Below are 14,850 nucleotides of genomic sequence, written 5' to 3'. Positions count from 1 at the left end.
TTGCCCATAGCGCCTTGCATAATGACATGAAAAGGTATGGGCGGAGGCGGGTCAGGACTCTGGAGCATATCTGCCCGCGTGTACCACCAATATCAGCACCGCCCTTCTTCAAACAATGAGACAGAGTCGAGTAAGAATACTAACTGGAAGGAATCTATCCAAGAATATACCCTATAAGCAAAATACTAACACAAGCCTGATGCTGCGTATTGCTCGGATCCATCTCATCTACCAGCCGAGCCTTGTTGCACCAGTACATTCGTCCAGAGGATAGGCATCATGACACAGTCGAATTTCTATGACATCCGGCAATGTATCAAGGTTGCCAGTCGTACCTTCCTCAAACAACTGGTCTACAATGCATGGGGAAGGAGCGATAGTGCCCTGCTAGGATCGTTCCTTCCTCATCCGGATGAAGTTGGTCGCTCCTTCCCTGAACGACTGGTTAGAAACGTATAAGGAAGGAACAGCCCTTCGGATAGTAGTTGCTCCTTCCTACTAAGTAGGACGAGATTGAGTGCACCTTTCTCCGAGTGTGGTTTACCTCCAGCGTAGAGCTATGGTCCCGCGGCGATAATGGAGCAAGCCAACTAGGGCTGGGTACTAGTCAAGTTATGCACAGGTACATCGCTGAGTAATCCAGACAATGAAGCTGCATTAAAAGTCAATTTTGGCGGGGTGAGTGGGGGGTTGAAGTTGAAGATTTCCAGGCACGCTTCTTGGGACTTGATCAGGTATCTGCAGAGTACTGCAGACTGTCTGATTATTTGCTCAAATTGTACTCAAGCAGTTTTAATCAGCCTGCTTGGCGCCCGTTGAATTGCACCATCAACAGGACGGACTCGGCGCATCTCGCCACGAGAACGAAAAAAAAAATCTATAGATCGTGGGGCGGGACGTATCTCCACCACTTTTGCTTGAACTTTACCTGCACGTCCAAGCCAGCATTCTTATCTTACAGGCACAAAGGTCCCCTTGGAATTTACCAGAATGGGACCCCTGCTTGACGAGCGTGCGTCAGCGACCACGGCGCTCTACGCAGACCCGCACAACCCAACATGCCACCTAATACGCGGCCAGATCCACGAGCGCTTGGGCTTCCCTGACCTCGCTGCTGCGGATGCATACCGCGCTTTGTCATTACTGGACTCGGTCGTTGATCCGGATGGGTGCGAGTTCCATGCTAGGAGGAGGAAGGAGGGAGTGACATCGCCAGAGCCGCCTGCGCAAAAAGAGGATGATGATGATGATGATGAAGAGGAGGATGAAAACTACGAATCTATCACAGAAGAAGAGTATAGATCTCTCATTGGCCCTGTTTACGCGCTCCTTGTACGGAGTCTCGTGAAATGTGGTTGTTTGCGCGATGCATATGAGTTCGCTCTGCGCGGGAGGACAGTGCTTGATGAGATTGCGACTCAGAACGCCGAAGAGAAATCATCTGTTTTGGATGCGAAGACGGATATCGAGGGTCAAATTACGCAGATCAAGATGCAGTACTATGCCTCTAAAGGAAAGGAAGAGGGAGAGGATATCAACCCCAGCACCCTCAAAGCACAAGGCTTCGCCCGCAGAATCCTCTACCGGTGGAACGAGCACGAACCAGACCGCAAGTCGCCCGAGACATTAGCGCTCCTAAACGAGCGACTAAAGGATATCGCACCAAAGTGCGAAGTGCGAGCTGTTGCATTACCAGTCCTCCACAACCAATCCACCACCAAGCCAGACGAAAAAAAGAAAGAGGATAGTGAAGAGGAAGAAGAAGTCTCCATCCAACTAGGCCTTTTCGCCAAATCCTCCCTTGCTCCGGGAGAAACAATCCTACACGAATCATCTCTACTAACAGCCACAAACCGCCTCCACGACGACCTCTGCGACGCCTGCAACGCCCCATTACCCGACCTCTCATCCCCAAATCCACCCGTCGCATGCGACGAATGCTACGATACAATCTTCTGCTCTTCATCATGCCACGACCGCGCACAGGAAATCTACCACGGCTCTGTTTGCGGACTAATGGAGAACCTCGAGGCCATAGGGAAGGATATCCCCGACGCAAAGGATAAAGCAGACTATCTGTACCTTTTGCTCCTTGGGCGCGCGCTGGCGATGGCGGAGACGCAGGGTGTGCATCCGCTTGATCTGCCGGAAGTTAAGTATATTTGGGGTGATTTTGTCCCTGACTCTGAATCTGACGGCCCGGCACAAGTACCTGAGGGCCCAAGTATCGGCACACTACCCTTTAGCTTCCACCTCTCCATCCTACAGCCAATGCGTCTAATCGAGGAAATGCAAGTCGATCCGTACGCGAACCTCGCTAGGTACGATACGTGGGTCCTTAACACGCTCTATGCGAAATTCCGAGGCACGGCATCAGGCCGTCTTTCAACATGGGACGGCGGCCCCGAGACCTGCGCCGTCCATCCACTCTGGTGTCTAGCGAACCACTCGTGTGACCCCAATGTTCGATGGGAATGGGGAGGCGAGATCTCGTTCGTTGTTCGCGGTGAAGAGGAACGAGCTAAATGGAAGAGAAAGAACGGGGAGGAGAAAGCCCTACAAGGACGAGGCGAGGGGATCAAGAAGGACCAGGAGATCCTGAATCATTACTGTGATATAGGTCTTGATGTCAAGGAACGACGGGAATGGGCGGCTGGTGCACTGGGTGGGAAGTGTTTGTGTGATCGGTGTGTTTGGGAAGCTGGTGAGGTGGATGTTACCTCTACTTTGGACGGGCTTAAAATATAGACAAGATAGACATAGATCTGATTTCATTGGAGCTACTCTGTACTCAAGGAATAAGGAACAAGAAGTTGATTGACGAGCATACGTCGTGCCTGCCGATCCTGGAAACCCCACTGCTCCTTCCTCAACGTCAGTGGCAATTACGGCAGCCCAACCCAACAACCGAGGAAGGAACGACCTAGCCATGAGCCAAAAGGAAGGCACGAAAGACTGCTTTAGGCCTACCCAGACCCCTGCCTTACATATCTACCGCCTCACTTCTCTACCAGAGAACCAAAAATACCCCTTGACTCCCGCACTAAACATAGTAGCACGTAGTTTCCTCCCCGATAGGCAAAAGTAGCACTATACACCTCGCCACATAATTGGCAGGTATAGATCGGAACCATGCGATCTCCAAGCCGCTGACGTCGTGGCGTTGATCGCGCCCGGTAAATAAAACTAGAACAATGGCATCAAACTTTTTTTACGTTCTTACCCCGTAGTTTTGTTTCTTGGTTTGGTTTACTCCTGAGTTGAGTTTTATATTGAAGTTGAAAGCTGAAGCTTTGACATTTTTGGTGGAACCGAATTGGAGCCTACTACCTAAGTATACTCATGGATGACTAGGTAGGTTATCATTAAAGATGGTGTGAGAGGGCGTCGAACAGTCTATTTGATGCCCCTCTGGCTAACTACGTCTTGGCCGTTGATCACTTGCACTTGCACTTGCAGGTCGTCACATCACATCACCTACAAGACGCCATTTGTCAATACTAACCCTACACACTGACCTCAAGGGATTTCAGAGAAAGAGAGAAAGAAGAACTCACCTGACAATTCTCATCAAGCACAATCCGCGAATGTTCCCCAGGAACCAACCCGCCCTGCTGCTGCTGCACCGTCGCCGCAAACTGCGCTAGCATGTGTCTCTGCGTGATGCAATGCATTAGCCAAGCCAAACCGAATTCATATCGAACTTTATGTCGCCAGAACAAAAGGATTATTGTGGGTGGGGCAAACAAAAGCATACCGTCACAAAAGCATCGCTCATCCCGCCCTGCCGCTGGACATCGTTCTCGCTCATGATGCGGTAACTATCGTGCATGCATTTCGCACTCTTCAGGCCGCCGTAGCCGTTTCCAACTGTGTTGGCGGGATTATTTGGGTCGAGGATGTTAATTCCGTTCCGGGCGTCTTCTTGTGCGCGTTGGTCGGGCGAGAAGATCTTGATTGTGTCGTCTATGCCGGAGGCTGCGAGGGTTGGTTCGTAAGGGTGGCCTGCGTACACTGTTAATATCATCCCCTGAAGGAGAGTTGATGGTGGTTTACCTTGAACAACATTCACTACTTCATCGTCGCCCTTGAGAATATTGACGAGCTTGCAGGTATCTCGTTCCCAGATGAACAGGTGTCCTGAGTCGCTTCCACTAACGACATACTCGTCGTTTAGACCGAAGAAGTTTGCGTCCTTGACTGTCTTCACGTTGCAGTGGCCACGGTATACCCTTGTGTGAGACGAGACAGGGACATTCGTCTCGACTTCTTCCCTGCGGTTTCTTTCGAAACCATAATTCAGGAATAGGCGCTCTGCGGCGTCTTCCTCGGACTCGTCGGCGTCGAAGTCGTTACCCTCGTCGTCATCTTCGTCATCTTCCTCGTCCTCCTCGTCGGAAGAATTGTCCTCCATCGCGTCAGAATCATCGTCATCGTCCTCATTCGCCGAGTCCGTGCTCGTCGGCGTCTGTAGCCCGAGATCATTTAGACGCCGATGACGACCGAACTCCCGGTTGATAGCGAGGCTGATATCCCGGATAGGTTCGTCCTCGGTATTCGTCTCCGTATCGTCCTGCGAGCGCTCAACATCCATACTATCGTCCGAGTCATCAATCGTCGCATTCAAGCCCCCAAACGCCCGGTTCACAAATTCAAAGTTCACGCCCGTTCCCGCTTCCATCAATATCCCGCGCCCTACCTCAAGAAGCCAGTATCGCGTTAGCGTACCAGGGTCCGTGGCTCTTGACTCTCTAGAGCTGTTTGATCCATCGGACGACGACCGGCTCAAGTGGCCAGGCGCTCTAGCGGCTTTATGATCCTCTACGCCGTTCGGTGACTCGTTCAGGGCATTCTGGAACGCATCGACTGCTGCATGCTGCGTGGGAAAGAGGATACGGGTCTCGTCGCGTTCAAATCTCGAGCTGTCAACATTCACAACGGGTGTGTCGTCCGCAAGTTCATGGAAGTAAGGGATCAGGACTGCCTCAATGGCACCGTCATGAGCATACTCCGGTATGGGAAACCTGTCGCGGTTGCGGCCATGCGTTGCGCTGCGCTTGAAGCCATTCAGGAGCGCGCTCCGACCGCCCTCGACGAACAACAGCAGTGCCTTTATGAAGTCGTACCCGAATTGCTCTCTCTGGTTGATGACGTTGTCTTCACCTGGTGCTGGAGTTATCTGCTGGAACCGCTCTACGGCGTCGTCGTCTACGCCGTAATCCTGGACGTCGCCGTCTAAAGCCCGCGCGAGGGTCCCAGCAGCCTGGACAAACCTGTATGAGGACTCGCGGTTACGGCGCAGTGTTTGCTGCACGCGGACAACCTCGGGGCTAGGGTTGATGGGGTATCCCCATGTCCGCATTACCTCTTCTATCTCGGGCAAGAAGGTCAGGGCGCACATTAGGGTCGAAGCAAACGAGTCGTGGAAGGCCACGACGGACGACGGGGTCGACATCCCCGCTTCTTCACGGGCAGATGCCTCGAGTGAGAAGAACGCCTTGCGAAGCTTGACGAGGCCCTTGGCTATTCGCAGGCTCTGCCGCTGTGCTTCGTTGAGTACAGCGAACCTCGCCTGTTCCATTGCTTCTGCCGAAGCCACGCCTGACGCGGTGGAACCTTCGTGTAACAATGAAGGAAGCGGGATGTTCTCGGTTTCGCCATTCCCGTACCGGACTCGAAATGCTAGCTCGCTGTCTTCTTGTTCTTCTTCTCCTTGTTCCTCACGGGCTTCCTCGCTCCGCCGGGACCTGTGCTGTCTGCCGCCGCTAGACTGGGAGGACTGAGAAGTTCTAAGTTGGCGCTTACGCTTTCTGTCCTTGGAGCTCCGCCGTTTACGAGAGCTAGATTTGCTTTGGGCGGTGGGTCGCTGCTTTTGTTGCTCCTGGTGTGTGTCTAGAGCGTCGGGACTGCGGACCAAGTCGAAGCTGTATATGTGGTCGCCGGACCAGCTCACAATCATCTCATTGGGGTTGGCATTACTGATTTTACACGCTGTGATGTGGCCATTATACCGAGACTTGGTCCGTTCCTTGCCGTTTGGCGCAAACCTCCGCACACACCGCGTTGCCTGGCCCATCAGCTCCTCATCTTGACTGTTTCCTATGCTAGGGGAAGTACCAGGGTCGCCCCGCTCTTCTGATAGGTTCCGCCCTAGCATACGTCTGTCGTGAAGGAAGCAGTGCAAGTGGGCTCCGCCCAGCGCAATGTAATGGGGTTGACTCGGGGAGCAGGATATGGTATTCAGATCAAGCCTGTGCCGTTTATATGAGATCAGGGGAGGAGGAACGTTGGAGTCATCGTGCCCGTCCCCAGCGCGCTGCGTCATGTATAGAAGACCACCTCGAGGCTTAGGGTACGCAGACGAAGGGAGGCGCAAATCCCATTGGCGAACTTCACCATCTTCGGAGCACGTCAGGAAAAGATGCGGGGAGGATTCGGTCACGATGCGCTTAGCACGATCCGCATGGCTTCGATATATCCGCGCATTGGTGTTGCCCACCCCGAGATATCGCGCATTGCCAAAGAATCGGTTCATGCGCTGGTTCGCTAATGGTGCAGAAAATCCTGATGCCACAACCTGCGAGCCGCCCCGACTGGAATGTTCAATGTCAAAAACTCGTACCTGGGAGTCGCCGGCGGCAGTCACTAAGGTTCGGTCATTGGAATATGGCATAAACGCGACGGAGAAAATATTTCCTGTGTGGCCGGTGAAGATGCTGGTGTTGAGGGTGAAGGGTGCAGTCGATGAGTCCGGCTGATACGAATATATGTTTAAATGGAAATCGTCCGAGCCCGATGCGAGGAGCCGGCCAGAGCGCGACCAACTGCAAACCAATCAGTGTCCCATACATTGGGAATCATCAAAAAGTGGATGGAATGGATAGGATGAAAAAGGTCAAGAAGGTGGAGCAAAAGTCACGCGCGCCTACCTCAAAGCGTTGACACAGCCGGTATGACCCCCAAGTTCATTAACAATATCCAGATCGCTAACCCATTCCTTCGAACCATAGAGGCCGCGAATGTCGGCCGAGGTTGAGCCTCCTCCGGCCTCCCGGCGCCAGATGCGGTCGTACAGAGACCTGGACATTTTCGACGTCGGGCGAGGCGAGACTGCTTCCTAGAATGGTCAAGGCTGGACCATTTCGTGCCGCGTAACGTCCGCACACCGATCGGCCAGAATGATGAGTGGGCACCAGGCGATGTTTTGGAAAGCCAAACTGGCACGGTTATGGAGGCATCAACAACGAACGATAACAGCGACTTGGAGACGATGGAAGATCACGGAAGGATGAAAATAGGGCAAGGAAAAGAGGCAGGACGCGCACAACGCAGAAGATGCAGAGATGGTGTGTGCGACCGTCCCTAGCTGGGCCGAGAGAGTGGTGGCAGCAGCAGCAGCGGGGAAAGCGAAGAATGAGATCAGGGGTCGGTCAGAGGAATTCCCTAGCAAACTGTGTGTGTGTACCAGTACTTAGTAGTGTTGGTAGGGCCCTGGGACACTTGGATCTGGTAGCTTGGCCTAGCGCTCTGACTTTGATCTGGGAGGGGGGGGGGGAGGAGCAGCGACACCGCTTGGAAAGAAAAGCAAAAGAAAAACACAGGACGGATCATGGAACGAGCGACGTTGGGATAATCGCTGGGATGGGAAGATCCACCGGTCCAGAACTGTGTGCTTGATCCTACGGGAGAGTAGTAGTGTAGGTAGGTAGTAGGCTGGCTGGCTGGCTGACTGACAACAACGCAGTGAGTAGCAACTAACAGGCTACGCCGAAGGTTCCAGATTTTGCAGAGTACTGTTCTGTACCTGTACCAGGCGACAAACTAATACGACAATGAGGCTCGGGTTGTCGCTAGCAATAGACAGGTCCATGAGCATGTCTTAGTCTCAAATCAAAGACTCTCAGCATCACTTTCCCTGGCGACGAGGACTTGGGAGGGAGCATTGGCCATGATGTCACACCAGTCGCCGCTGGACTGTGGTGCGCCTGCAGATGGTTCGGCAGATCTGGCAGTGGCAGGATTGATTCCAAGTTCCAGGGCTTCGATCGCGGTCTGGAAGCCCGTTACCCTCCATGTCGAAGAGGGGTAAGGCGAGTGAAGAGCAGTAAAGCTAGAGATTCTAGGAAGGCAACCGAACGGTTTTCTTCTTGATCTTCCCCAGAGTGACGTAGTGACGCAGTTGACATTCCCAGAACTTGGAATTCGCACGTCAATGGGTGGCTGACTCAGCTGTGATGCTCCACTCCTGCCGTCCTATTTTTGAGAACCAGAGAGTACCTGTACAGAGTATAGACATTGTACACACCATCAGCAGCCTTGCTTGATACATTATTCTAAAATTAATACAAAGAGAATGTGTACAGCCGTATATTACCTCAACTATATACTCTCGTCTGATTCCGGTTTCAGTGCTCGCCATCACAACTATCCCTTGCTGAGTCTTCCTCGGAAATGCAGTAGAGCACTCCCGCTAGCAAACGGCCCCATCGGGCTGGACATCTAGACTCTCTTCGGAAGAATGCGAAGCTCGTCTGGCAATCTCTGCTTACTTCCTCGTATTGTTATTCGCAACCATTTCAAATTAGCACAAATTCTCCTATCATCTTTCCTTGCTTTATTCTGTACCAAGAAACCAGAGTCTCGGTTACAGAAGACATGTGAGACTCTTCAATTTCCTGGTCAAGGCAGTCCAAGAGTCAACCGAAGTTGCATGACAGGGACAGCGTTAGCCTGTGTGGGACGACTTGTCCATGTGCAATTCTTCCACCACGGAGATGGATCAACAAGCCAATAATGCCTCGTGTAGTATGCTGCTTTGCAAAAACAGGTTTCTTCTCCAAGACCCTTGGAGTGTGGAAGTTTGGTTCGACCCCTACCCAGTCATATGCGACTGAGTCTGCTCCTTCGCGGTTGTACCGCAGGAGTGCAAAACATCAAAACAGGTTCTGTCCCCTGCTTGCGGCGTAACCGAGGGGGTCGATCAAACGTCCCAGCAAAAACTATGAAACCATCATTGGATCCGATTATCATGACGTGAAGGTTCGTGTCCAGAGTCCGGTTCTTGGAACCAAAGGATCCTCGCGTGGATGCATCTCAACCAACTGTTGAGCTAGCTGACCAATCCGTTGCTTCTCTGTCTTGACGATGTCGGCTTCAATTCTGCGAACAATCTTCAGTTCTTCGACCATTTGGCTGACTAAATCGTCACTACTCTTGACTGTTCGAAGCAGCGCAGATTCGCCGAGCGCTTCCACCTCGCCGTACCCCAAAATATCGAGACTTTGAAGCTGTCTTTGTACAAGCTCTAGCTTCATAATCAAAGCATTGGTCTCTTTCTTCCAATTGCGATGAATGGGGTCGATGAAGTCTTCACCTTCCTGCCCTACTACGCGCCCGCGGGCGCCTTGAATCCTTTCGACTCTCTGCAGCCAGCTCTCAAACTCTAGTATAGCCAGTGTGTACCGTCCGCCGTGGACGTCGCTAACATCATACACCTCTTGAGCAATCTGAGATAGAAGGCGCACTTGCTCCCCAAACCCTTGCTGCCCCTTATGCTCGCGCGAATTCTTGAGCCAGAATTGCAGCGCTTGGCCGTTGAGTTTCCGCTGCGACTCCTTCTCATCGTTTATAATAGCTCTGTAGTCGCCAGCGACCGAGTTATATTTGCTCCGTAGCTGCGCCTCCGCTTCGCTCCCCCACTGCTCGTTGCGCTGCAATCCAGACTGGTGTAGGAGGCTTAGTTGTAGGAGCTCCGTTTGTAAAGCTGCGATCTCCGGCCAGGACGAAGGAATCAAGGACGAGACTTGCTCGGAAGGGACGCTTGTAGTGGGTATCGGTGTCGACGTATTCGTCGTCTTCTTCGGAGAGAATTTCTGCTGATACGTAGAAAACTGATTCCGGGCCCTGGGCGTCGTCGTCGCCTGTGCTGTCTGAAGAGGCTTCGAGGCCGGCGTTACGACCTGACTCCGATGTCTCGTATGTCCACGCGGCGCCGTAGGTGTTCCAGCAGTCGAAGTCGGAGGTTGTCTCAGGGAGGCCGATCGAACCGGTCGAGGAGGGGGAGGCATATCCGTCTTCTTCGGCGAGGCTGGCCGTGCGATTTGCGATTTGGAAGCATCATCCTTCTTGACCGGAGAAGTAGGTCGTCGCGCAACCGTTCTTGTGCTTGTGGAAGGAGTCGAGGGCTTAGTACTGGTAGAGGAAGGAGGTTTCAATCCGCTCGGTCGAATGAGACTCTGGCGACGAGTAGGGAGGGTAGAGGATGTGGTTGTTGTTTTCGAAGGGAGGGTCTTGGACGGCGTCTCATCTTTGGATTGGGTTACGGTAGACGGCAGTTTTAAGCCGGACACTGCGCGTCCTGCAGGAGCAGTCTGTTTACAGAATGCATGAGCATAAACAACGCGATCTGAAAGGGGATCGGACCGATCTCACCTGTTTGCGGGGGTCTCTTCCTGGAACCGAACGCGTGGGGATTGGCATGGTTCCGAAAGGGGGCGGGATTCAGCCCTGGGCGCCAGAGATGGGAGAACTGTGGGAAGAGGAAAGTTGTGCCATGAAGTTCTCCAGGTCGGTGCAGCTCGAGTCATGAGGGTCCGACCCTTGAAGATCGAAGCTGCGGTGAGATCAACAATCGAAGCTTGGCACGGTTGTCAACCAGCAACCCGCTTTTATTCCTGCAAAGGAAAGTCCCAGGAACAACCTTGGCAGCGGAGAACCCTACAGGTTTGTGTAAAGTTAGTTGCCAATTTATTGGTCGCAATGACAGAGTTATACTCGGTAGATCAATGCATTTGTTGTAGGGACAGTCCGTGCGCACTGGATCTATAGAGAGTAGAACACGAATACCGGGCATTTACTGTCAAGAGATAACTATGGACTATGGGTTACGCTTACTGCTATCTGTTTAGTGCATGGCTTACCCAATACTATGGCGCGGTTCTATGACAATAATATAGACACAGTACAGAGTATGGTGCTGAACCTGTTATTCTATAGGACGTAATTCATACAGGTATTTGAATGCAGGAAACGACAGGGAGTTGACCAAGACAATTTTTCCATCGCTAGACAGCCAATCTTTTCAAATTCCAATTCAATCTACCGAGATTACAAGCTTCCTCGTCTGGGGAAAGAAACACCTTCCACGGCGGCGTGGTCAGTGAACCAGCTGACCTTCTCTCCGGCGCCCTGGTTGACAAGGGCAGATGGGAGGCTCCTTCCCTCCTCAGCATCAAAGATCTGTTTCATGATATCCTTCTTTCCACCACCGGTAGCGATAAAAGCGATGTTCACGGCGTGCGTAACGACAGGCAGTGTGAGCGTAATACGCTTAGGTGGGGGCTTGGGGGAGTCGCTGATGGCAGCCACCCAAGCGTCCTTCTCGCGCAGCAACTCGTGACCAGGGAACAAACTGCAGGTGTGGCCATCAGGTCCGCAGCCGAGGAGGATAAGGTCGAACACAGGGAGCTTCACGCTGTCCTTGGCGGCAAACGAGCGCATCAGTTCTTCCTGGTATAGGTCCGCCAATTCCTGGGGGTCGTCGTCCTTGACGTGGTTCGCATCGATGGTGTAAACTTTGGGGGTGCCGAGTTCCGATGGGATCTTCTCGAGGAGCTCGTCTTTAAGAAGCTTGTAGTTGCTGTCCTCGTGGTCGAGGGGCACAGCGCGCTCGTCCGCGAAGAAGATCTCCCACTTGGAGAACTGCGCAGTGTCTTCCTTGGAACCGTCACCAGGGGCGAGAAGAGCTTTAGCTAGCGTAGCCGGGAGGGAGCCCCCTGATACGGCGACGCGGAAAGTGTCGTGGCGCTCGAGGGCAGAGTTCTGGTTTCCGAGGACGTAGGGCCGTAATTGCTTAGCCAGAGCGCCAGTGTCTGGGTAGCTGAGTAGGTTCGGGGCTGGGCCGGGCATTGTGATGAATGTGACTTTTGCGATTGCTGATAAAGTGGTTGTAAATGGAGTAGATGGGCAGTTTGAGTGTGAGAGCCTAAGAGAGAATGTGAGGTTGAAAGATAAGTGAGGTCACTTCCAGTGGTGTCTTCGGTCAGAGCTGTAGGTGGGGTGGCGGGGCAGGAGGGACACTGTTGCCCGCGTTTGTTGCGGAAGCGAAGACCGTCGGATATTGCCCGGGTATGTAAGGATGATATCAATCTTTGAGTAGTATTTCCTTCTATTGAGACTACCATGTAGAACATTCGATACACGTTAGGTTCTGCCATATGGTTGTTTGACGTGAGGCATGACCGCCACAGGGCCGGAGTCTCCGGAAGCTTCACATGGACACGTTGAGCTCACTAAGGTGCAGCATCGAGTCAGATACCGTTGCGATAACTTGATTGGAAAGTGTATGAGGTGATCAGTCACCAAAGTACTCTATGATAAGGAAAGAGCAAAGGGAGTAGGAGGAATGGGAGAGAGCCCGCGCAACGACCACGTGACGTCACCACTCTAGAGAGTACATGTTCTGCGCTGCGTATATAGAACACTCAATTGGTAACTCTCTGGATCGCTAGGGCTTTGCACTTATGAGGCCATGTATTCTTCTCTTTTCTCCGTTGTATCTATTTGTGTCTCCATTTGCTCATTACGGGCCCATCGAATGTCTCAGTGCCTGGATCGTCCAGGGCCAAAAAATATATATAGGCATGAGTGTATATTTAGACAGTCGATCACCACGATAGAGGCCCCACTGCAATAATAAACCAAGATACCACTACTCTGCGATCGCGGCCCAGCAAAGCACAGGTAGGTGTCTACAAATGGACACTTCTGAGATGCAATGATGTCAGAGGTCCCTACCAGCCAACGCGGCCCTGACGCGGAACAAAAAGAACGATGCAGTGTCTGGCAGCGATTGTCGAATGAAGAGGCATAATGGCATACATGACGCCTGAGCGTGGCGCGCCGAGCATCCCAGTCGGTAGGTAGCGTCGGATAACCGTTTTGTCCACGTACATTGGACCGACCATTCAGACGAGTCACACCAGCATCTCACAAAATCTCGGAGGGCCCTCAAAAGAGACTTGCACATCATGCACCATTACAGCATCGCGCAGGAGGCTTGATGGGTCTATGTTGTCTCTGGGTGGTCAAGAAGGAAATACGTGTAGCTTGACCTGCTTCCAATATTAGGTATTGTTGGGATAGCGCCGAAGTCTACTTCATTTGAACCCCGCAGGTGGTAGATATCCCGAACAGAGTCAGACTACTCTGGATACGGAAAAGACCGAGTTTCGATTAACGCAAGGCTACTCTGTATGGAGACCGTAAGCAACATAGCGCGCGCTACGGGTAAGACGCACTGGGGAACAAATGCACTCCAGGAAATGATATGCGGAGTTCATTTGGAGCTGCATGATACTGGAGGCGGAGATTCCCGTCACCAAGCACCGTGCGAGATAAGACAAAGCCAGGATTGTTGTACGAGGACAAGCCTGCGATAGTGACGAGGAATGTTCGCCAACATACCGGCCGGCCATTGAGTCCCTGGCGGCTGCAAAGGGTATGATAACCTGCCGAGAAGCTTCAAGATTCGCGATCTTCACATGCGGGTTGAAGACGTCATCATTGGCAGTAAGGTAGGTATCTTATCAGCGTCGAAAGGATTGATGCCAGCATAAGGATGATCCTTGTCGGCGGAATCGGCGATTTGCGGACTAGCTGGCGCTGGCGCTAGGGACTATACGCAAAAAAGCAGCAGTAGTCAAAATGGTGCGTGAAAATGCCTCAAACATTCAAGCTCTGTTGCAGTGGGCGCAATGTGTAGATACTCTGTAGAGATTAGAGCCCCGCACTGCATGATGCCGTGCCAAAAGTGACTGTCAGACAGAGAGACCAGGCTATTATGGAGAATCCAGACAGATACGTTATCCAAGCAATAAGCACGACCGAGTCAGTTAAAGATCAAATAAGGTTACCTAGGTAACTTCATCTTTGTGGTAGAATGCTTTGTAGAAAAGGGAACTTGGGCTGCCTAAAGCACAGCCCAAGAACCATGGATGCGAAGGAGAGCACGGGCTGCGACAGCGGGTTGAAACGCCAGAGTGGATCCATGTCTGGTCTGTTCGCGGCAGCGTTAACACAGCCATGGAGTTTCACACGGGCATTGAAGCCACTATTCGTGCCCGAGGCGGGATGAGTTTATCCATGGGATCCCATGTCGGGTTATTCGGCAGGCTGATATGAGGTGAGACGGATGCGACGGATGTTGAACGGCGGATGAACAATGGATGATGTTGTTCGCGATCACAGCCACATCCAGTGTACAGAGTGTACGTACTTGATAATCAGCCCGATGCGATTACGGTTTCGAAGCCATCAATGAGATTCAGCAGAGCACTCTTACAAAGCATCCGGGCGGACCTGACTGGAACAACTCAGATTGCTCCGGGGACGTTTCCACAATGTACCGAGCGTATTCCGGGATTTATCCATGGACAAGAAAGTATGGGGCCGTTATTGACTGACTCTCAACGGCGGGTATGCATCCGAGCAGGCAATTAGCGATGTCAACCATGGATACGCAGTTCCCCAGAGCCTGACTGCGAGGGCGCAGATTGGGCTGAAGCAGTTGCTGCACGAAGTATGGGCTGGCGATCGCAGTCATGACGACACGACGCGACGACGCCAGACCATGTGGTGACGAGGTCGGCTCCCATGCGATCGCGCTTAATATGCACGATTAGTTCATTTCCTCACGCCATTCTTGGTGATCCTGTAGATTTTAATCGCAAATATTGTCACAATGACAGAATCGATAAGTTCCATTCTTCCCCCGATTCTGGTGGAACATCCCAGGGAAAGATGCGCAGCCACGATCAATGCACTATCGATGTGCGATCGGTAACCAAGATT

General features: G+C 52.3%; 5 protein-coding genes across 5 annotated transcripts; 1 reads left to right on the top strand and 4 right to left on the bottom strand.

Moving 5' to 3' along the window:
- The first annotated feature begins 695 nt into the window (after positions 1–695).
- Positions 696–3,034, top strand: BDV14DRAFT_168757 (putative MYND domain protein). Its single transcript, XM_073767909.1, has one exon. It carries the CDS (start codon positions 991–993, stop codon positions 2,746–2,748), a length of 1,758 nt encoding a protein of 585 aa, XP_073630916.1. The 5' UTR covers positions 696–990; the 3' UTR covers positions 2,749–3,034.
- Positions 3,035–3,468: 434 nt separating this feature from the next.
- On the bottom strand, positions 3,469–7,087 carry BDV14DRAFT_197589 (WD repeat-containing protein; the record flags this gene model as incomplete). Its single annotated transcript, XM_073772724.1, has 5 exons — positions 3,469–3,477; positions 3,558–3,656; positions 3,758–4,005; positions 4,057–6,824; positions 6,930–7,087. The coding sequence occupies 5 exons, from the start codon at positions 7,085–7,087 to the stop codon at positions 3,469–3,471; spliced, it is 3,282 nt and encodes a 1,093-aa protein (XP_073630915.1).
- Positions 7,088–8,372: 1,285 nt separating this feature from the next.
- BDV14DRAFT_168743 (uncharacterized protein) lies at positions 8,373–10,894 on the bottom strand. The gene is made up of 2 exons (XM_073767908.1): positions 10,432–10,894; positions 8,373–10,370 (listed from the first exon to the last, which is right to left on the bottom strand). Exons 1-2 carry the CDS (start codon positions 10,477–10,479, stop codon positions 9,027–9,029), a joined length of 1,392 nt encoding a protein of 463 aa, XP_073630914.1. The 5' UTR covers positions 10,480–10,894; the 3' UTR covers positions 8,373–9,026.
- A 39-nt stretch (positions 10,895–10,933) lies between these two features.
- BDV14DRAFT_15198 (6-phosphogluconolactonase) lies at positions 10,934–12,218 on the bottom strand. The gene has a single exon (XM_073766576.1). The coding sequence runs from the start codon at positions 11,905–11,907 to the stop codon at positions 11,107–11,109; it is 801 nt and encodes a 266-aa protein (XP_073630913.1). The 5' UTR covers positions 11,908–12,218; the 3' UTR covers positions 10,934–11,106.
- Positions 12,219–13,115: 897 nt separating this feature from the next.
- BDV14DRAFT_15187 (uncharacterized protein) lies at positions 13,116–13,528 on the bottom strand. The gene is made up of 2 exons (XM_073766573.1): positions 13,299–13,528; positions 13,116–13,249 (listed from the first exon to the last, which is right to left on the bottom strand). Exons 1-2 carry the CDS (start codon positions 13,473–13,475, stop codon positions 13,202–13,204), a joined length of 225 nt encoding a protein of 74 aa, XP_073630912.1. The 5' UTR covers positions 13,476–13,528; the 3' UTR covers positions 13,116–13,201.
- Positions 13,529–14,850: the final 1,322 nt, after the last annotated feature.

Source organism: Aspergillus stella-maris, assembly GCF_047715825.1.
Source record: "Aspergillus stella-maris strain CBS 113639 unplaced genomic scaffold BDV14scaffold_11, whole genome shotgun sequence".
In the NCBI taxonomy this organism is placed as follows: domain Eukaryota; kingdom Fungi; phylum Ascomycota; class Eurotiomycetes; order Eurotiales; family Aspergillaceae; genus Aspergillus; species Aspergillus stella-maris.
This window is presented reverse-complemented; position numbering and strand designations above follow the sequence as displayed.